The sequence below is a fragment of the Chlamydotis macqueenii genome, chromosome 2, assembly GCF_036417535.1.
Source record: "Chlamydotis macqueenii isolate bChlMac1 chromosome 2, bChlMac1.mat, whole genome shotgun sequence".
NCBI lineage: Eukaryota > Metazoa > Chordata > Aves > Otidiformes > Otididae > Chlamydotis > Chlamydotis macqueenii.
In genome coordinates this window covers 7,917,295-7,940,514 of record NC_141557.1, presented here as the reverse complement: position 1 = coordinate 7,940,514, position 23,220 = coordinate 7,917,295, and the positions used below count along the sequence as shown (strand labels likewise).

At 40.1% G+C, this 23,220-nt stretch overlaps 1 protein-coding gene across 3 annotated transcripts in view; it reads right to left on the bottom strand.

Moving 5' to 3' along the window:
- The window catches only part of DPP6 (dipeptidyl peptidase like 6), a 508,132-nt gene that overhangs the window by 67,102 nt on the left and 417,810 nt on the right, over window positions 1–23,220 (bottom strand). For all 3 annotated transcript variants that reach the window (XM_086741833.1, XM_086741830.1, XM_086741831.1), the window contains exon 8: window positions 20,208–20,328. In XM_086741833.1, coding sequence (XP_086597959.1) covers window positions 20,208–20,328 — 121 coding nt within the window. The remainder of the gene's footprint in view (window positions 1–20,207; window positions 20,329–23,220) is intronic.

The window sequence follows — 23,220 nt, the reverse complement described above, 5'->3', positions numbered from 1 at the left end:
TCTTATTAAATAACAGAAACATTATTAATAAAGGTAATGGCATATAATAAGGTTATACCATTGTTTGATCAGTGTGGTTTCAGTGCGTTTATCAGAATGGCCACCCTTGCATGTCAAACAGAAATTCTGCTCTTCCTAGGTGAAGGACCTCCACTATTGACTCAGGTAAGCACACAGAAAAAACAAACACACCTGTAGCATAATGTGACCCATCAAAATCTTTTTTTTTTCTTTACTACTAGGAAATCCTTTTTTTTTTTTTTCCAATATTTTTAAGCTGTGGACTGCTGTGTGCTGTGGCCTACTGCATAGTAATTCTAAAACTACTGACAAAAACTTGAACAGTCTACCTTCCTCGGACCACTTGTAATTACTCCACCTCTCCCCAGGGGGCTGCAGACCTCAGGCTAACCCTCATGAATGCCCAGAAGATAGTTATAGAGGCTTTGGGTACAGGTGATGTCTCCAGGTGCACTATGACAAGGAGCACAGCTGCACAGCACCCTGCACCTAGGGCAAGGGTACCAGTCTGTGTAACTCTGATTGACACCCACAACACAGAAACTCCCATAAATAAGCAAGATAGATAATAAATAAACCCAGTGCTTTGTGTATGCAGGTAAAGCATAAATAAGTATGCAGTGAAGAACAGTTCTGCAACAATGACTTAAAAGCCCTTTACATAAAGGCAATAAGCATATGCCCAGACAAGGACAAACTAGGGAAGCACCTTCTCTTCTAGTAAGGTGAAAGGGGGTGGAAAGAAAGATGCTGTGACTGTTTCCCACCACATTTGCAGAGCATGAAGGGTACGAAGGCCTTCAAGGGCCCTGAAAGGGCAAGGGCAGGGTTAGCAAGGTGGCATCAGCCAGCTCTTGCTCACAAGAGGGGAGATGCTGGAGTTTGTCAGACATGGAGTACTCAGTGCCTTGCCCAGCAAAAGTCTGGCCCCTGACACGTTTCTCATCACAGGCACTATCTCCACAAACATCTATATTCACTAAAATTTTCATTTTTGAATTTATGATGATTTAAATTTCCTTTGGGAGTCTGAAGTTTGTGCCTCTAACAACTACTGCTTTTATTTTTAAAGGTACAACAATTAGAGTCTTCTAATAAGAGTTTTAATTGGATAGTGAATTAAACACCAGACGAGGTTAACTATTCATACTGTTAATGGAATTCCAGAGATTTAGATTTTTTTTAAATTTTGTTGTATTGATTTAAGTTTTCTATTCCCTGTTGTACTTTGTTTCTCATAGTTGTACAAGGATTCCATTATTTTCAACTTTTTAATTTCAGCTGACAAAAACCCCATCCATAAACCAGCACATAAAAATTTCTGAAAAAAACCTCCAAAATGCATAGAGAAATGTACACATAAACACACACACAGAACCATGCAGTAAAAGTAAAAAGAAATTGTCTGCATAATTGGATCTAAAACTAGTAGGAAAAAAACTTATTAAAAATAAATATCATAGAAAGGCAATTAAGAATTTCAAGGAAAAAAAAACCCTGATTAATTAACTACAAATTATAAGTATTACTTTGAATTGCGTTGTGCACAACAGTATCAAATTAGTAATTATCCTTGCTCGCTTTGTTCAAAGATCACGAATGTGCATTTTAATTTACACTGGAGTAAGGCAAATACACTGAGAACCAGCATGTAGAATTTTGCAGAAATCACTGGGGATGCGGGGAAACTCCCCCATTACCATATAAATGACATGCACAGAGTTATAAATGACATGCACTGGATCCAGCTCTTATTGTTCCTTAGGATGTAGCAGGCAAATACCGGAAATTATAATAAAGCTTATAACGTACCAGATAATAAATGTAACCCATACCCCACAAATCCCTGTTTACCAAAGATAATTTTGTTGCTGACTTTGGCTGATTAAGGGTGGCTTTGGAAAAAGATACCTTCCCCCTTTACCCTCTTTATCTGTTGCATTTGTTGGCAGGATGGAGATGGCTCCATTTTTATCTACCTAACAGTTCACAATATCTAACGCAGACTAATCTTCGTTTCCAAGGCCTTCATAGCCTGCTCTGCCCTTAAACACTTCCTATTTAGTATCAAGGACAATTCTCACATTAAAAAAGACTAATTATAGCAGCTCCTTTTTTTCCACCAGTATATTTTTACCATGATATCCATGATGTTAGCAGCACTGCTGTGTTGAGATCATGGCTGACCAATATCTCACTGTTCCCTGAAGCAGTCTGGGGACTGGGCATTTGCTTGGTACTAGGCACAGCCAGACCATAGGACATACCAAGCTGGCAAGCACTTTCCCGCCAGCAGACTACAAACCATCCATTTTGAAATGCCTCGAAATGTTCAGATTGCAAACATTATCAAATTGCAAAGAAAATACCATCATCATTGTTGAGTAGCATCACAACTGCTGAGTTGTACAACTTGCCTTCTATTATTTATCACTAAAACCAGTCATTTTTTAAAGTCATGTTATTCCTGTTATTGTCATGTTAAATCATGTTATTCATGTTATTTGGATGTGGGTCACACTCAGAGACACCAATTTTAATATATACTGTCCTTTCTTTCTAAGACTTTCTTGAATGTCTTTCATCTTTTCATGGTAGCTTTCCTGCTGGAAAACACAGCATCTCTGTGCTGGCTGAATGTTCCCTTCCCAGCGATGATGCCCGGCTGCGGCAGTCCCTGAGGTGGGTACTCTGCCCTGCTCCTGCAGGAACAGAGACCTGCATGTGGAATGTCCATCAGAGAGGGAGGCTGTGATTTACTCTTCGGGCTTCTTCAAAGTGATATTCTTCTGTCATTCCCTCCAGCCTCTGAAGTTTGTGTACCCCAGTCTACAGCTGTAAATCCCAGTGACTTTGCTGGCACATTAGGTGTGGGGCTTCATCTTCATCAGGCTTAGCAGGATCCCACCAGCATGTGAAAATACTCAAAGCGTGGTTACACCATGATTATACAGATTTTTACTACTTTACAGTGTGAAGATCATTTCTTTAAGGAGTGCTAACAGGATGCCTCGTTTCTGTTTTGCAGATCTACATGAGATCTCATTTCATGAGATGAAAAAGAGACCATGATGTATTTCTATAAACACAACCACCTGGTTGACTAATTGCCTGTAAATTATCTTCCTGTGCCTTGTGTACTCAGAGACCTGGCTTAGTAAAGTTTTAAGTCCAAATCCATAGGTGGTATAAATAATGTATCTAATGATACACACTAACTAAGGATCCAGTTCTTATTTTCAATGTAATAGAAAGAAATGTAATAATCTTATGCTTGTCCATTAAGGACTTCTGTGTTCAAAGGAACCAAATCCACTCCTTTCTCACCTGGGAATGCACTACATGATTCATTATTTTCCACTTGAAAACAAAAATAGACATTTACTCAAGAAAACCATGCAACCAAACAACTGTTTTATCCTTTCTTGCCTTTTTGAAGTGGTCAGCAAAGAGCACACCGTTTCCACTAATCTAAACTACAAGCTTAAAATGAGGTAAAGTCAGACAGGAGAAGTGACTCTTGATCCTCCAGCACCTTTTAGCTGCTGCACTGAAGGTAAAGGGCTAGTTTCTCCTCTAAACCATAGCTCAGCTGAGCTTCCAAATGCATACTTTCTCCTAGAGGAGAAAAGATCAAACATGGGATGGAACTGTTCAGGGACAGCCTCTGGATGTCCCAGGAATGTTATTTTGCTGGAACCAAAGCAAAATGTTTTGTGATCTGCTGTTTACTACCAAGCACTTGGTGGACTTGCATTTGTAATTTCCACACAGTTCAAGCAAATAATTCACGCAGAAGAGCATCAGTTCTAGGAGGGGAACAGAAAGGTTGACTCTTTTAATCAGGGATAGCACACATGGCTACATCCATCACGTTGCCGCTTTCCTCCTCTCACAGGGAAAGGAGATGCGCCAAGACTGGATTCTGCAGTGGCCCTTTTGACGACTCAACAGGATGGAGGAAAACATACCTCTTGGCTTCTTCACTCCTCCTGCAGCTTCCCTGCAGGCTGAGGCACCATTCAGCAGCGTTGTGCTGCGTGATCTGCTCATTAAAGATAATCTTCGGCCTCAGTAATGAGTAGATCATGTACTATAACACTTCCAAATGGCAGCTCGCACTAGAAGAAAATTGTTGTTACGTCTGCATTTCTGTCTTACTACTCCCACCTCTCATCTGGCACCACATGCTTTCTGCTAACAGAGACAGAACAACCCCACTAGAGTTATCTGTTCTCCTTTTCAGGGTTATTTTTCTTTTCTGAATCATTTTTGATCTCACAAAAGTGCTGAAACACTTCTGGCCCATGTCAGGCTTTCCTAGTCCACTATTTTTCAGGTCAGAATCCTGTTCAAATTCTTCTCACTAGCAAGTTTAAAATCAAATGCTTAAAATTTATAGGTAGGCTCTTAAACAGGACATGTCCTGTATGCAGCTTTGTGGTGTTCTTACTCAAAGAACATAACATTTTAACCAAGTCCAGCATTCCCAAGAAAGGATTGTTTAAAAAAAACCTTGAGTTCATAAGTGGGCTGAAGTGAACTTTGTTCAATGTGTTGTCGCTCAAGACATGCAAGAAGAAGGATGCCAACTTCTCCTATGGTGCTCTGGGTCTGGTGCTTCTCAGCAGCAACCATAAGCCAGTGCAGCAGTTTCACTGAAAGACTGGGCTAAAATGGGGAAATCCACAGGGAAATTTGCAGACTGCTCCCTGCTCCATAGTGCTGGACAATAACCACATCAGCTCCCTGAACCTTCTCCTCACTCTCCCATCCCACCAGGTTTTTTTATCCTTAATAGCTGATGACATCTCCACAGTTGTACCAGATGCCAAATATTAAAGAGCCAAGAAGCAGAAAAGCTTCCTGAAATACCTGCATTTGGCTGGAAAATGGTTTCTCCAGGGTATCATTGCTCACGATAAAATCTGGGCAAGAAGTGCTAAATCACAGAGCTTTTAGACCCTTACCAAGAGCCTCCACACGTACAGACCTTCGGGCAACACACAGGGTCTTGGGGGGACAAGGGTAGAGAGGAGTGAGAGAAGAAAACGAAGATAATTTTAAAGCATCATAATTAATCCTTTCCCTCCTCATATGCTGCAAGTTTGTGCCGTGCCTCCGAGGGGCAGCACAGCCTCGGTTATCGCAGCTGAAATCGTGAATCTACTGGGGATGCAGCTCCTACCTCCTGTCCTATTCTCAGGATTTCTAGTCTGCTGATGATACTCCAGAATAATACATAACAGTCTCGGGGTTAGTATAGGTCAGTTCAATAATCAAGTGAAGTTTAATTTTAAAAATGAGATATTGAATCTTTTAAGTCATCTCTGCGCCTACAGTCTGAGGCAGAGATTGGAAAATCAAAACAAATGCAATAAATACAATGATCTCCAGATAATTCCCATCAAGTAAGATTTATTTCCATGTCTGTTTTCAGACTTGCCTTCAATTTTAAAAGCACAATAGCATGAAAACATAATGCTTTGCTTTTAGGAGCTGTTTTTCTTTGGTTCTGTTATCTTACCAGTTTCCCAGATCTTTAATCTAGCTATCTTGAAAGCCTCCTTCAAAGAATTGCTTTTGACCTAGTCTTATGCAGTAGCAAGCAATGCTGATTTTTTTTTTTTTTTTTTTTTTCTGCTATTGTCTTAAATCAAATACGAGACAATGACTCAACTTTGAGGAAGAGCAAAACTACTGTGGGAGGCAAATGCTTGTGAGTCATGTGTAAAAAGGGAAGGACTGAAATGATTTGTTCTTATTTTCTGAGATTTGCAAGTCAGGTAAGAGTCCATCAGCCCCTTCACGGTGCAGAATAGCCTGGAGAACAGGGGGTGCTTTAACAGCAGACATTTGCCTTCTGTTCGTGGGGTGCCCCATGGGTTGGAAAGGCTCCTCTCCTTTTGATATCACTTGGGACCAGCCTAGCCTTCCTGCAGTGACCCATGTAGATGCAACTCTCCAGCCGTGCATCCCTCGTGCCCTGTGATCAAACCTGAAGGGGATTTGCCAGGGGTCTGGGCTGGAGGCGAGCCCAGGAATGTGCTGAGAACAGTCGGATTTGGGTTTTCGTGTGATGCTCTGCACTTTATTTGGTGTCTAGGGGCCAAAGTGAGACTCTCACCTCAGTTTTGTGTCCTAATTTCTCTCATCTCGTCTAAAACCAGGTCAATAATTGTGCCTCAGTTTGCCTGTTTCTAAAAAGACGGTAATAATTCCTGCTCTACCAGGACATTACGTGAAGTTTTATTAATTGATGGCTACAAAAGGCATTAAGATCAAGACAGAATAATTGCCTCAGTGAAGGTCATAATTAGACATGTACCGAGAGATATAGCTGAGCGTCATCTGTGATGCTCATTTAATCTCATTCTTGTATTTTAGCTACAAGTGTGTGGGTGCTAAGGAGGAGAGCTGTTCTCACAAAGGCGACCGCTGTATTTAGCATGAAGTTTAAGCACTTTGTTACACTGACAGCAGAACAACCCCATGCAAGTGCTGTTATATACATGAGAGATGAAAGAAAGGCCCACACTGCAGTGAATTACAATAAATGGACCTTACAGAGGTAGACCTCTCTGAAGCGAGGTCATCAGCAATCCCTGGCCGGGGAGGGTTGCGCTGGAGACACCTGCCCGGCTCTCCTTGGCTGCGGGTCAGCTCAGGGGCCAGCATTAATCTGATCCAAAAGGGGATTGTGAAGAGCTCATCCGACTCAGGCTGTGAAATCATGCTCTCGAATCCTAATAATTTCTACAGCAACCAGTTGTCATGTCAGGAAGAATTACAATGTAAAGTTGAGGGGGAAAGAACAAACTGACACACTTTCGTGAATCCTAAATCCTACTTTAGACAGAACTGGAAGACATTCTGTTTGAAAAATAATTAAAGTGTGCTCTAAAAAGTTATTTGTGAAACACTAAGGCTCAAATTTCTAAATGTGATAGCACTGGGAAGTATCCCAGGATTATCAGAAGAATTTGAGAAAAATAAAAACTAACGCAGAAACTTTGGAGACAATTTCAGAAAGACATGCAACAGAATGATGGATTTTTGTACTCATAAAAGATTATATATGACCTCATTTTTAAAAGAGGACTTTTAAAAAAATTCTTTTCTGCACTCTGCTCACTTTTCTTTTCCACTGAATATTTAATGTAACAGAGTTTTGAATTAAAACTCACCCTCCACAAATGCACCGCCAAAGAACCGACCATATACACTAATCAAAAGCAAAATAAGATTTCATCTCACATTGCTTCTTTCTAATCAGGATGCTATTTGCACACTATATTTTTTTTCCAGCAAATCGTGCAGATTTCTGCCTGTTTGCAGCACTCTTGCATCCTGGCAGTGAAGGTAGCTGCTCCTAGCTCTCCATCCTCTTACCACATTGTGGCAATACAACTTCCACCTTCCTGCTAAGGAGGTGAGTTGCCTCTGACTTCCTCCTTCATTACTTCTTACCCACTCTAATGATCATATTTGTAGGTGGCAATTACAGTCTTCTGAGTTTCTGCTTTCCATTTCCTCTATAAATTTAATAGAGTATTGCTGGGTTTATTTTTCAAATAAACTCTGCAACATTTCCAAGGACATTAAATCCTGTTATATATGAGTTTTTCTTTCAGCTAATACAATATTGCATGTTTCGCTGATCTATAATGAAGTTTTGAGGACAACTCTGGAATAGTTCCTTTTTTAAAACAAGCATTCATATGCCCTTCTGTATTAACTCTTTCCATCCAAGAAAGTTCCTCTGTCCTTTAATCTGTGTTGCTTTTGTTACCTCATTGGAATTGGGAAAAAAAAAAAGTCTCAAAAGATTTAAAACCGTCTTAAAAGAAAAAACATGAAACACAAAAAATAAAAATTTGGAGTATGAACATAATAACAACAACAATGAAAACCAATAAAAGATTCAGCCTCGAAAAGAATTACAGATGCATAATAAAAGGTGATCCATGAGAGATCAGGCCTTTGTAAACCATGCTAAGGAGTAAACTTGTAGTCTTTATTTTAAATGACTGTGATACTAAGAAAATGAAAAAAAAAATCTATTTGTTACTACTTCATTTTAAAATTAGTATGTACAGATAGTCTAGATCTAAAGTACGATGTAAACCTTTTTTTTCTGCATTTTTGAAAAAGTATTGATACTTCTCAGACTGGAATATAACGATCACCACATCTCAGTAGAAAGACTGTTCTCTGGTCCTCAGCCCTGGCACTACAGACTTAAGGCTTGATTGGTTACATGCAAGAATACAGCACTATATAAGTCAGTGGAAACACTCAAAAAAGAAAAAAAATCTTGAAGCAAAACTCAGAGAAGTTTAAGGAAAATGCACATTTGTTAGAGGTATCAACTTCTGCTTAACTGCATAATTTTGCTCGTGATCTGATATACAAATCAGTCTGTTGTCCATCCTAAATGAGATTGTAATTGTGAATTTTACATCGACTTTCCTGGCACATTTGTGTAAATTATGGTAAGTATTTTTCTGCTAACAGATTGGAATCCAAACACTCTGCCCAACAGACTGCAGTGGTTGCCCTTTGCTGTGTAGTTCATACCAGGTGAGACAAAGAGTAAATGTTTTCTTGGTGTAGCTTACATCCACACGGCCACTACAAAACTATCTAGGAGATCTAGCTATACCACAGGGAATTTTATGGATAAAAACACAGAGCACTTGATAGTTTGCTTTGGTACTGTACAATGCTTCCACTCATTAAAATCTCAAAAATCCTTTAAAAGTGAAAAGACATTCCTTCAAAATCTACAAGTAAGGAATTTGTTAATAAGAAGCATTTAAAATAATTATAAATAAATTAGAGTATTTAGCTCTTATCAGCATTTTGTGTTGTTGTGGTGTTTTATGTGATTTGAAAAGAATAGACTAAAATTTTCCAGTGTAGAGCAACATGCAAGAGCTTTCATGGTCTTAAAACTTCTTATGGTTGAAGATTAGGGCACAACAAATTTTCAGTCATTATCCAGAAAAAAAAAAAAAAGAAAAGACAAAGGTAGCCTAATTACAGTTTTTTTTTTTTTTTCTGGTATGCAAACAATAGCTTGTCAAGCCAGTAGCACAAGGTGGCTGGAAGTGTGAGCATTCAGCACCAAGATGATAGAGGTGAACACAGAAATGGCCATGATGCCTTTAGAAGAGAAGAACTGGGAAGAATGGCATCAAATTCAGCTCTATATGGCCCAGCTGTGCCGTGGAAATATTTCTCAAAGTAGGAAACCCGGTTTGCAATGGAAGGAGTGGAAATCAGGTAAAGAGGCTGAGGGAAAAAAAGTGCTTGGTGCTGTTCTTGCTGGAGGCTGCAGACCTGAGCAGACACAGAAACACTGGTTTATTCCTCGGTCTCATCCCCAGTGTGGTAGCTATGGTCTGTCTCTGCCTTAGTGTGCAAAGAAACCTGGCTCGTGACACAGCACCCCCAACTCCAGACCCCGAGAAATCACAGTGGATGTGGGCGAGGGCTGCAGGGAAGTAGAAGGAAGGCGCAGGCTGGAGCAGCGCCTGCTGTCGTTTGCCATGGGTTTGAGGGAAAACATCTACTGGTTACAGCATTGCTCGGTCCCTGCAGTTCTCATCCTGCATCCCAGGATATCAGGACATGATTAAAGGTTTCTGCCATCCGCCTGGATCCGGTTCCTGCCGTCCCACGCTGGCTGCTTCACACCATGACCGACTGGAGCAGCTGTAACCCCTGCAACCCGCACCTGGTATCCCCAGCCTGGCACACAACCTGGCCACTTGTCTTTTACAACTTATCCATCTGAAAGTTTTAAGGTCATCTTTAAAATATGTTGTTTTCCTCCACTTTTCTAATTACTGTTAACTCTGTGGCACAGTTTCCCCCATAGACCTGTACCCACCAAAGACCGGAAAACAGCTGGTGCAGTAGCTATGCCATATGGTAGCTACTTATAGCAACATAAACTAATTGAGTGTTGAGGGTGATACAATCCCGGGATGCTTTATCTTTTAGAAACGGCTGGTATGTCTATCTGATTGCTTTAAGGATCTGCATTAATTCTTCAGTTCTCCTGACGCAGAGCAAAACCAAGGTAGAGTCACCTCCATGATCTGGTTGGTATCAACACTGCAGTCACCACTGGGCTTCTTTGCTGCAGTTTGAAAAATACATGGTACTGTAACACCCGTCTCCCTCACGTACTAAAGGTCCCCAATCTCTGTCCAGTGGAGAGAACTCGAAACACTGGTGGGGAAAAGGGGGGAAAAAAAAAAAAAAAAAAAAAAAGCGCCTTGTTTTCCCAGTACTAGGACCTGAGCATGTTGGTTGTTGTTCCTCATGCAGCGTTGAGCGTGGGGCACAGACAAGAATATTGAAGGTCACTTTTCACACACAAGTATTTAACCTCCTGCCTGTTCAGCTGGAGGAACCTGTGGATTCAGCTCTGCGGGGGCATGCCTCACCCACCACCAGCTCTCAGCAATAACAAACCCTTTGTGTTTCACAGGTCATTACCTCCTTTGCTTCTCTATTCAAAAACCCGCTCTGACCTCTGATTGTTTCCAGCCAGTATTAGGATTTTGAGTTGTAGTTTTTTAACCACACTTCAGGCTGGCTTTTTGTCCTTTTTTTTTTTTTTTTTTTTTCAGTAGGAGAGCTGACATACACAAACTAGGAGCTGACTTCTGTCATTATTTCTGATATTCTTTTGATTTTGCTGCTATTACACAATAATGGATAGGCCAACTCTCTAGCAAGAATCACATTTCTCAGCAGAAATTTAATCTCTTTCATGTAGCTTTCACTCGTCCTAATTTGGACAAAGTACATTTAGTTTTGCTTTTTAAAATTTCTTATGGCACATACTCTTTATTCAGGCCAAGGAGCAATGAGATAGAGTAGATCGCTATTTAAGCAGTCTGGAGTTTTTGCACAGCCTCTGAATTTCCATAAGCAAGGCTGCACCAAAGAAGAACCATTGTGTCAAGTAAAAAAACTACAGAAATTTACTTTTCAGGTCAAATTGATGAAATTATGCACTAACGTAACATTTCTATGGCTATCTTTCAATTTGTTTTTTCCTTCTGTCCTTTTAATCACTTCTTGATGGCAGTACTTTAAAAATATTAAGCTTGGTTTTTCTCTTTAAAATACGTTTTCCAACAAAATGTTCATGGACATTTTCAGAAGAAGAAAACCAGCAATTTTCCTCAGGTGAATAATGAAGTAAATGTACATTTATCCTGATAGAGAGCTTCATTCCCCACATCTATCTTGTACAAGCAGTGTATGTATATTTATCCTATTGTATACAAAAACAAGTATTCTGTAACTTCTGAAGGGATATTCCAAAAGTTCCTGCAATTACTTCGTAATCTCAGAGTCAACATAACTAACTGCAAAGAGATCAGAAAAGGCATCAAAACCATACATAAAATCATATAACTGTAGGCCTAGCAGAAGCCAAAAGAAACCTTCTAACCTCCTCCTTGCACTGAAATAAAATTAATGTTTATCTCAACAATCTATGACAAGAATCTCTAATTCACTCTTAAAAATCCCACAGGACAGACAGAGATCCCTACAGTATCCCTGGGCAACATGCCTCAAGAGATATATTTTCCCCCAATATTCAGGTACAAATGGACTCAATTTCTTTTAATCTTCTACAGCGTTCTACAGCCTGGAAGACTCTTACATGTGTCACTGCCACCAAGCTCAATTCTACTGACACAGAAATGATGCATTTTTGTTTTATCTGCAGTAAACCTGATCACCAAAATGTACTCTCTATGTTTATCATATCAAACTACAGATATGATTTTATGGAGGAAAAATATAGTTCTCAAATTTGAGTGAATTTGCAAACACTCTCTAACATTCACACTCTTTTTTTTTTTCTGAGAATAATGTCAGTTTAAAATATTTCCTTTGCAACCATGACAGTGGATATAAAGCATGAATATTACAGCAAGACCCTCGCATCCAGCATCCCAGTGCAGACCTAGACTTTAGTATACTAATCAGTTATTAAAAACACCAGCATACTCAGAAAATGGGGCCACAGATCTCCAATAGAGCATTTAACCCAAGGCTACTGTAATGAATTTGCCGCAGAGAAACAGATCTCATGTATAACAGAGCTGTTATGATTTTCTGCTTGTACAACTTTTAATATACCGTTTTTTGGAAATATTTGACTCAGTGATACAGTATCAATTTTCAGATACCTGCCAGGTGCTACTTTCATACTCTGATACTGTTCCATGTATTTTATTTGTCTATACTTCATTGTTATTCACGTACTCTTGCTTAAGCAGAATAGTGGGTAACTAATTGCGTTCAATTTTCTTGCAAACTGAGTACCTCTTCTCTCACATAAGGTAATTGAAGAAGTAACTATATCCCTGACAAAGCAGTGTCACTGAATAACAGTGGAAAAGAGAAGAAATTCTACCACAGCCGCTGGTTAAATCTTGTGGGAAGTTGCACATCTCAACTAAATCTGCAGAGATCAAAAGACTTAGTCTGGATTTAAACTGCTGTAACTGAACACAATTTGTGCTCTCATGTTTGCTATACAGACTGCACACCTATTTTCAGGAAAAGCTGCATATAAATTTCAACGATCTCTTTAATCACATAGCCAAGCAGACCCAAACAAGCCACTCACAATTTGTTGCAATGCAGACGAGTGTTGCCTTATCTTAAAAGATTAAAATACTGGCAACAGCAGAGTATGACATTTTTATTTTTACTACTGCTGCAAGTCTATAGAAATAATTCAATGATGATTGGATGATTTCACCCAACAAAGAAACAATTTCATCCAGCAAAGAATGAATTGCAAGAGACTGCATGGAACTATAACAAACTACCTAAAATATTACAAAACCAGTTCAGACTTATGTAAAATCTTCCCTCTGGCTCTGACCAGGCTGGCATTATATCTGGAAGCACAGTACTGAATTCTAGAAGAGAATTTTCTTTTCCCTTATCGGCCGGAGCTGAGCTAGCGTCGAGGTGCTGCCTCCAAGCATGATGCCAAGAGAAGAAGCACCAAAGCTCAAAGCTCTTCCTGAAGAAATGCACTTTTAAACAGGAACTCAGTGAAAGAGGAGTGCAAGCTTCAGGGCAAACACAAACAACTTTGCTGGCTGAACACCTCTTGACTTAGAGCACTGGCAGCTGCTGGCTGACCAGTGACATCAAGACAGACATCTGGCTTCCTTCCACTGCCCCAAGGGGACCACTGATCACAGTAAATAATATTCTGTTTTCCTTCCAAAAGCCATCCTGAAGCCTGAATGATGGCGATCCAAAAATTAGAGGATGACAGGTGCTGGGTTTGGCTGGCGGCTGCCTTCCAATCAACCTTCTGCAGAAACGGAAGGTTAAAGACTGGGCTAGAGCTGGCAAGGCTTATCGTGGTGCGGTGCTGGATTTTGAGGCCAGTCCAGATAACAGTACATTTTAAAGTTTTCAGGAGCTTGCTGATTTTTAGGCAGGCATTCACAATGTGCATTATAAATGGTTCTATTTTCCCTGACCTCAGGCAACTGAGAAGGGCCAGAAGCCTATTGCCAGTGATGCAGTCTATAACGTGAGCTTCCCTGGGACAGGGGAACCTCCGCCGAAGCAAGAAGGTGAGGGAACTTCTACCAAACCTTTCACGATGATCTGATGACATTTAAAGCTCTCTTTTCCTCTGCTTTAACATGAATAAGGCAAAATAATGTTGCATGTAGTTTATCTTCCTTGCAACAGAGTTATGTATGGTGGAAATATCCACTTCAAACACGTGGCTGAGGCCAAGAGTTGCTCTTCGCTCTTATTTTGACTGCAACAAAAATGGCCAGATTTTATGCACATTTGGTATAAATGACCATGCAAATAGAGGTGCACCAAAAAATAGTCACCTACATTTTCAATAGGCAGCTAAATAATGGCAAACTGGGAATTGTACGGCCACAAGTGCTACACTACAGCTGCATGTACTGAATGAGCAACACTGAATGACATCCAATATGCAAAACAGAGGAAAGCTTTCTGTTTTAATATGGTAACAATGTCGCTGAAGCACCACACTGGCTTTGCTACCTTGCCTGAACAAGCACAGAAATGAGAGAATAAATTCCACGCAGCTTCCCCCAAATAACATCAGCACGTACTTGAGGACAAACTAGCAATTTTTAGACTTGGAGTGCATTTGTGGCATGATCTGAGGCCATTTCCCAGTTCTAAGTATTTATCTACCCTCCTCTATGCCATAGCAGATGTGTAGAACTGCAAATTTATTCACATCCATAACATATTTTCTTTGTGACTGAAAATGTGAAAGTTTTAAAAACAAATCAAAATCTGTATCCACTGTCCCAGTGATTCTTCACATGTCTTATCAAAAAGGAATAATTTGTACTCCCATTAGGGCTGGCCTCTTTTACTGGCTGGAGCCCTGATTTTAGCATTCTTTTGGCAAGAGATTTATTTATTCAGTGTATCTTAAAAAATTCAGTGATGACTCAGTCTAATTCTTCATCTCATACTCCCCCACCAGATCTTGGAGCTACTAATTACTGGGAAAGGTTAGCTCTACACTGTGAAATATAAGGATATCTGATCTCATTCTCTCGTGACACTGAACAGGAATTTTAGGAGTCACTTGCTTTCAGCCTAATTATGAATGCCCCTTTCCAAATTCAGGTATAACTTGATCATCAAAGTTCCTGTTTCCAAGCAGAAATTCAGCATTTTCATATTATAGAATGAAAAATTGAGCACATGGACAAATTAGGTATGGCACTGTTTCAGCTGACTTATCTAGCATTTTCCCAATATTAGGACCATTTCCAGAGTCCTACGATGAATACATCTAAACTTAAGAAATACATCTGCTTCGGTTACTTGAAATACTATAAGCATAAAAGATACTGCTCAAAATAACTGCTATTTGATTTGGCAGCTGCTACCAGGCACCGCACTTCTGAGACCAGCCATACATGATCTAAATATACGCTCTGATTTTTGCGAGATGCTGATTAAATTATGGAAAAGATTTTTCTTTATTACTGTGTTCTCTTTCCTCTCTTTATAAAGTCTAGAAAAGGAACACAACCACTATTAGCATGAATCAGCCATAGCTTTGGATGTGTAGTTCCCATAAGCTCAGAGAGAGTTTCAGGGAAACGCATGTGAGGGGAAATTGGGAGCCTTTACTTGATCTTGCAGCAAAAAATTCTGCAGTTTCATTGTCTTAATGACGATGACATCCTGGCCTCTCCCACCAGGTGTCACTGCGAAGTCACAGAAGAGGATCTGTTGGTGATAACGTAAGACACAAGCAGAATGAAGATTAATAAGGCATGTGAATCATTGCTGGAAAAGTGTTGGGTTTTTTTTTTTTCACTGCTTCTCTTGCTCCCTAACCAGAAATAAAGCAGAGCAACACCGTTGTGCATTAAGCTCAACAGAGCACAATATCAATTTTAAATTATGGATATGTATAGCTCATATTGTATAGGAGTTTTAAACATGTGTCACGTGAGCTGAGGCTAGTGCTTGGTTGCCAGAGGTTGTTGTGGCTGATGTGAGGATGAGAAGATGCCCAGATGAGATGTCACAGCCAAGGTGTCAGGACTAAGTCTGGACTTGGATGCCCACTTTGAGATGATTTTCAGTGACTTACAGGACAAATCCTTCTGATCGCTCTGACAGCGACACGAGATGAGGGAATAACTCACAGGCAATTCTTCCTTTTGCAAACAAAGTCCCCAGGAACCAAAAATGTGTCCCACAGACCAAGTTGCAAATTAACTTCTAAGGGACTACTCTTACATCTGAGGACACATGCAGCAAAACACAAGGAAAGCCCTCAGTTTCACAGTCTATAGATGGGGTAAACCCATCTACAGGTGTAAATCCTTCCTTTCCCTCCAACTGCTGACAGGAACATACACCACCGTGTCACATCCTGCTTCTCCATGATTTTCAATCGTGCACTTAGCAGCAGAGCTTAACTCCAGAAATTGTCTACCTCTGTCTGTGAACATAGACTCGGTCAAATGAAGTCACACCAGGATTTTATAGCAGTGCAGCCCAGAAAAGGTCCCTGGCCTGCTCAGCAGAACTACGTAGAGGGATCCTGAATTACCCTACTTGGGGTCCTCCTGCCCCATTCCCCAGGATTCAGTATCACACAATCCCAAACTCAATGAGCTTCCAAAGTGTAATGCAACAACACCACAACCTTCTATTTGTCACTTAGCAGGCTCACATAGATGACCTCCGGCAGAGCCCCTTGCTGCCACCCCTTCTCACAACGTCTGAACAGTCTCCCCAAGTGCCTGGCAGCACATGAAGAGGCTTTAATTACACCATGACAGAATTCATTTCTGTTGAAGAGTGCTGTAACAAAGTGCCTAAATGAAATTAATTTTACCTGCACTTTACTTGTTAAAATGTACATTACTTTTATTAAGTACTATATATATATATATAACATAGAAATACTCTTATCCTACTCTTACCCTATCACTTTGAAGTACTTTATGCTATACCACCACTTGTTTTGAAATGATCTTTAAGCCTTATGGTTGCTTAAACATATTCTCAAACCAACGACGATCATACAGCAAACCGAAATATAAAGCACTCTTTGCTGGTGCTACACATTTAAATGCTTAGCTGGTTTCAGCTGCAGAACTTTAAATTCTCTTTTATAAGATATCACTCCATTTTAGTACAAGCATCTATCAGGCACAGCTTTGAAAATGTTAAGTCAGACTATGAAAACATTGTCAATGCTTATTTTAGTAATAAAGCCATATTTAATCTATGCTTTCATGTTACAGTAATCTATGTATCAATCTATAACCTTCCAGCTGAACGCACTAAGTAGATTAAGCTCTGATTGATCTGAAATGTTTTTCACTATATTATCAAAAGTCTACAGATCAGCATAAATACCTTGAAGAAATTTTTTCCCCTTTGGCAGATTTACAAAAGCAGAGCTTAACTTGAATTGAAATGAACTTCTGCATTTTTCCAGGGCAAAAAGCCTGTCAAGTCTACTCTAGATCTGCTCTGCTGCTGGACTTAGTAAAAAACTATGATTAATAGTACAGTGCATCTATTCTGTTGTGACAAAAGCAATCACGTTATGAAGAAAAGTGTTCCCTCTGGGTCTACCATTCATATCAAGCGTCAGGAGTTACCCCAAACGGTGGCACTGCTGGGACTGCCATCTGCATACTGCACTGTGCAAACAGCTCTTGGAGGGCGTGGGGGGATTTTTTGTTGATGTGCTCTTGCCGATTACGATAAAAGACCTTAAAAATCAGCTTCCTCAAGCAAAAAACAGTAGGATTTTTTTTTTTTTCCCCCCGGAAAGCGAGAAACAGGTCACGAGCTGTCACAGTAACCCAGCGGACACTGCGGGGAGGCTTGGCTGCTGCTGCCGGAGGTGGTGAACTTCAGCAACAAAAAGAGCAGGCGAGGGAAGAGGAGCGTGCTGAACTCTCTGTGATCCTGTTTCAGCGTTTCTCACAGCTCCTTTGCAGACTGTCTGCTGATGGTGGCTGCACAGATGGAATGAGATTTCTACATATGCTCAGCATCCATCCTGGTAGCTCGCTGAGACGGTGGCAGTGCAAACAAACATGGGTCTGAGCATCCCACCCAGATACATCAGGGAGGTGGGGAACACAGGTCTACAAATATCTATGGGAATGGGAAAAGAGGAAAAATAGCCCTGAGGTGGTAAATTTCAATCCTTGCCCAGATTTTGAGCAATTCCAGCCAGGTAAGTTTGGATTTAAAACTTTGTTCCAGTTTATCCCACTGAAGAAGAGGCACTCAAGAAAGGGAGAGAATTTGGAAAAATAAAGGCACTGGTAACAGTGTGTTGGCAGAGCATCCCAGGTGCTGCTAGGGTAAGACTTCAGCCTCACTGACAACGATGCCTGAAATCCCATGGACTCTAGTGTGGTGTTGTCATCCATCTCCCAGTGGTCCTTACCCAGTTACTACCACACAGTTTCCATCCATCCATCCATGCATGCAGACAGCTGACATCTGAGCACTGCAGGTCCATCCGATTCCATGGCCCCACAGCTTGTTCAAGCACCTGCGGCAAATCCTCAGTCCTGACTCTGGTCTCAGGTTTACCTCCATGAGGACTGCACAAGTGATGTAGTGCAAGAGAATGAGCTCAGCTCACACAGTCCAGCTCTGGATTAGATTTCAAATTCTTCACCCCATCACTTGGGAATGTTTATATCTTAGGTTTTCCTATGGGTCCTTCTAGACCTTGCTTGTGAAGTAAGATAAGTTTTTATTTCAATATGAACTGTCCTTGGGCACAAAGTGACATTTCCAAAGGGATGCTATATCCTGATTTCTGCAAAACATACTCCTGAAGAATAGCGAGTATGTGCTGCTCAGAGAGGTTACAGAACCTTGCTTGATATAACCAGACTGTATTTGATCATACATTCATTCCTTATCCCAGTACATTAACATAAAGTTAACAAGAAAGTTCATTACAAAGGACAAACTTGAAAGTCAATGTCAGCCAAGAAATTGCCTGAGCAATCCTGTAATTGAATAAAAATACGCATCAGCAAAACAAGTGTCATCACGGGCTTGCCAGCGTGCTTGGAGTTCACCGTCCTGACAAACTCCTCTCAGCATGGTGCTGTGTGCGAGGCTTTACAAGAAGACCTTGTGTACTAAAATATGTTTATCAGCAAAATACGAGTACTAATATGCACCTTTGACCTACAGAGTCAAACAGGCCTGCCCACAACTCCAGCAACAAATTAATAAATAAAGAAAAACTAAAGAAAATCAGCATTTTGTAACTTCTTAGCCACTCCTTTAGTTACAAAGTGCTTCACAAGGAGGATATTCACTTGCAAATATTCTGTGGCACAGGGTAAACAAACATTTAAATATCAAAAGTAATCTAAACTGCTATCAGATTTTTCCACTGATGTGTTCAATGAGTTTGTACACTGATTTATGGGACCAGCATCTCCGGGAATGGTAAACAAAATAATTTATTTTAATTCCCTCACTTCTGAGTCCAACAGTCCAAGCTTAGCTGTGAAATAGAGTAATTTATGGAGTGACTCATATTTTTACACCAATTAATGGTGAACAGCGTTTTGCAACCTATTGTGTTCCATTAATCCTCAAGGAAACTGGGAGCAGCCAACAGCGCACAGTTAATAGATGTATCTGGACAATTCTTTCTGTAGAGGCAGGAAAAACTTGAGACTGTACTGGGATCTGCAGGAACAAGTGTGACTTTAGAGGGAAATTGTGTCACAGGAAAGACACACTGCCAGCTCCCAAAACCAGAATTCCTGTGAAAAGGAACTGCTGGTAACATTCGCCAGCAACAGAGAGAGGGATGCATGTTGTGTGCATGTTTACATATATTTACATATATATATACACACACACACACGCATACACACTATATATTTTTTATTTTAATTCTGATAAAATATTAGATTAAAAGCCTATAATCCTCCAAAAGAACTGGGCATGGCTGGGATGCTCTCCTAAGTTAGTGAGATTATTTTGAAAGCAGCTGCTCACAGACACCTACATGGCCATTTGCCAGCTGAAAGGACCAAAGTAAAGCAGTGCTCCAGCCATCACCCTCTCCACATCAGGTTCATTTTCAAGGGAAAGAAGCCAATTACGGTGAGGACCTGTTTGCTTTCAGAAAATGTTTAGGTAGCAAGATCTGGGCAGCTTCCAGGGGCCATCAAGTGCTGTGGAAAACAACCAATCAAGTAAAATTGTTTCTTCGCTTCTTCCTTTAAAATAAAATGCCTTTCCCTCTTCATTTCTGTTCTTTTCTGTGATTTGAAAACTGGCACGTCTATAAGTGATTGCAGGTGCCATTAAATAATGAAGCAGTTCTGTTCATTAAAGCTTGGTGATTTATTACCTTTGGACTAAGGGAAAGAAAAACAGCCTGAAAACAGAATCCTTACATCATTTCACATTATTTCCAGTCCAGCACTTCAGAGAACTGTTAAAATAGCAGATTTTCAGCTCTGTGGTCCACCAGTCCCCAGAAATGCAATGCTGAAGGTCTAACTCCAGCCAGTTCTGTAAATCTAGAGTGTAACTTCAACTCGTAACTAACTGCTGCCCTAAATGTCGTGTCCTACCTTCATACAGCCAGTCGCTGAGCCCATTGAAAATAACACCTTCCTTTCCTGTGGAGACCACTCGGATGGCTTGTTTCCCCACATGGGCACAGTAATAGATGTTATTCTCAAAGATAAATATCTGATTTGAAGGGAAAAAGAAAAAGAGAACAGCATTAAGCAGTGGCTCCATTATAAAATGTTGCATTTTGCTTTTACAATAATTGGCAGTACAAAATCACATATCACATTTTTATAGCGTCTTTTGTCAAAAAGGATTTCCACAGCTTGCTTCCAATGCCATCAACTAATAGAAAGATGCTAATTTACAACCAACTGAAGCCTTGGTCCTTTGATACAAGCTTTATTTTTCTCACTCCTATCTTCATTTCAGAAAATGAACTGAGCAGTTACAGGGCATGAAATGAAGAGTGCCATCGCTCAGGATTGAAAAAGTGGTCCAGGACAGAGCAACAGTTTGCAGAGCTGATGTTGATGCTATGTGATGACTGAACTGGCTACTAGAGATGGCTTCTTACTTGTTTCCAGCTGCTCCTGCTTCCTTAAAACACAGTTGGTAGCTTACTAAATAAATCTGAATCCAGTTTTTAATGCAGATCTAACAAGACAACATGTGCTATTGAATACAGGTCAGTCTATGTGACTGCAGCACGTTGGCCAACAAAAAATGAGGGAGTTGGTGTTTCGGCTGGGGAGCAGGTGCATGTACTCCAAGGACCTAAAGAGGTGAGCTAGAGTCCTGCCCCAGTGCCCCAGCCACCTTCCTACAGGAACCAGGCTGGATGGGACAAAGGCACCCATGGAGTCTAACCTCCCTGCCAGCATGGATGGAGCTGCCATAACCCCCAGCTCGACTTTGGAAACATTTCTCTTCCTGTTGCAAAAATCTAGTGGATTCAGGTTGCTGAACCATCACACGATCAAAATGTCATGGGACCTCACAGCTCCTCAGGAGGGCCAGGGCAGGCCCACACCAAGGTTCACTGTCAGGCACCTAAGTCTGCGTCTGCAAAGGCCTGCTCGCACAGCTGGTGCTGTCTGTGGGAAAGCAATTCCATCCTGAAGAAGAATTTATAAATATAAAATTCTTATCAATCATAAAAATGTCAATTCAAGATTGTCAGGAAAGGAGCCTAACATAAGACTTCCAAATAAGCCTCCTGGGTTTTTTTAAAGCTAATTTCATGCAAGTCATTAGATCTCCTGCTATGAGAATGCTGTTGGGAATCAGGCTGTTTATTTAGGTGTTTAAGCGCTGATCAGTGAGAAAAACTTTAGCCAGTCATTTAAAAACATATTGTTCCATGGCATCAGTCTTTATCATGTAATTAAATGTTTTATTCTGCGTTTTGCTGTCATTGATGACATGGATCCTGTTCCCCCCTCACCCCAAAGTGTACCACATTCTGCTCAAAGCAGCACTCTTGTTTTTAAAATATTTTAAAACTCCATTCAGACTGCAAAGATGCACAGAATAGGGTAACAAAGCCATTTAGTCTGAAAGACAGACTGCTAATATAATTTAGTAGACATTTACAGATGGGTTTTCATACACTTGAAGCCATTGGAATAAATGTTAGGTATCTTCACCATGATACTAGACTGCAATTTCTCATGTTACAGTCATGAAAAGACAGAATTGGAAAAAATATTTGCTTTCAGCTTCAATTTCTCTTTCTGTTATGATATGCGTTTTACGTGAAGATGAGCTGGAAAGATTCCAGAAGAAAGTATAGATCCTAATTTAATTTTGGCAGCAGTTACAGCAAGTTTGCTTAAAGGTAAAAAGTATGACTGAAACTGTAGCTTGCTTTTATTCCTTTTAAAACAAGAAAAGCTGCATCCAATTAATATTTTTTGGAAGTAAAAAATATGTTGTGGAAGATACAACATCCTCTTTCCTACCTTGATTTTTATTAAGCAGAGGAGCCAGATGAGGGATGCCAAGTAAAGAATTTTATGTGTTGGCTAGTCTGCATATTGGAGGGTGGTTGAAGCTTAAATGTACACAAAAATCAGGAAGACTAAGCAGAATAAGATAATTTGGGCCCAAACAAATCAAAATCTGTGTGTTCAAGAGCTAAATGTGCTCAGGGTTCATGGGTGGAGGCTCTTCTGCAACAGGCACAAGTGGAGTTAGTCAAGTGATGCAGCACTTCTCTTGCCCAGATTCTCCCAGCAAATGGAAGTTTTGCAATATTTTGTACTGTATTAAATTTTAAATTAATCTACAGGAAAAACAAAGGTGGATTGACAACCTGTTCCTGCCCTTTGCTTTGTAAAGCATTGTATTTTTTTCTGTCTTCACTGTCTGGTCTTTCAAAGCTTCATTGCACTAATCAGGCTGCATGAGGCATCCTGTAGCTGCAATGGAAAAATAATACAGTGCTCTGACTTCAGCCTGTCTCTCATATAATTCAGAGCCAAACTGCAGCACCTCATAGAGAATTTAAAATTATCCTCCTAACTACAGTACCTTCTACCCTAAAAATGTCAACCATAATCAAGATAAAAGATAACTGAAGCAGCACAAGGAAGATTTCTGTGTAATGTATCTTATAAATTAAGAAAAAGCTTTTGAACTTCCGTTATTCATCAAAAAGAAATGTCTTTGGATTAATTCACATTCTGGGTTAGAAAGATATTAGATGATATTATGAAATACCTACATAATATTTTTTACTGCTTTGGTTTTATGACATCAAAGCAGAATTTTCTATCAAATGATCAGAATCCTTTGAGCTAATTAGAGGATAAGAAATTTTTGCAAAGAAAACTAATTTTAAAATGTACAGACATCGCTTTTGCATGATTTTATGCTTGCTTTACCTAGCAGTTCCAGACTAACGTAAAATGACAACAGAAGTGGCCAAGCTCAGTTTTCTATCTCTCTCTCCAGGACACAAAGACCAGACCCAAAACTTCTGGTGTCTTCTCTTTTGGTGTGCATATTTGAGCACTACTTTACATCCAACATTCTTGCAATATCTATGCCTTTTATCATGGACAACAC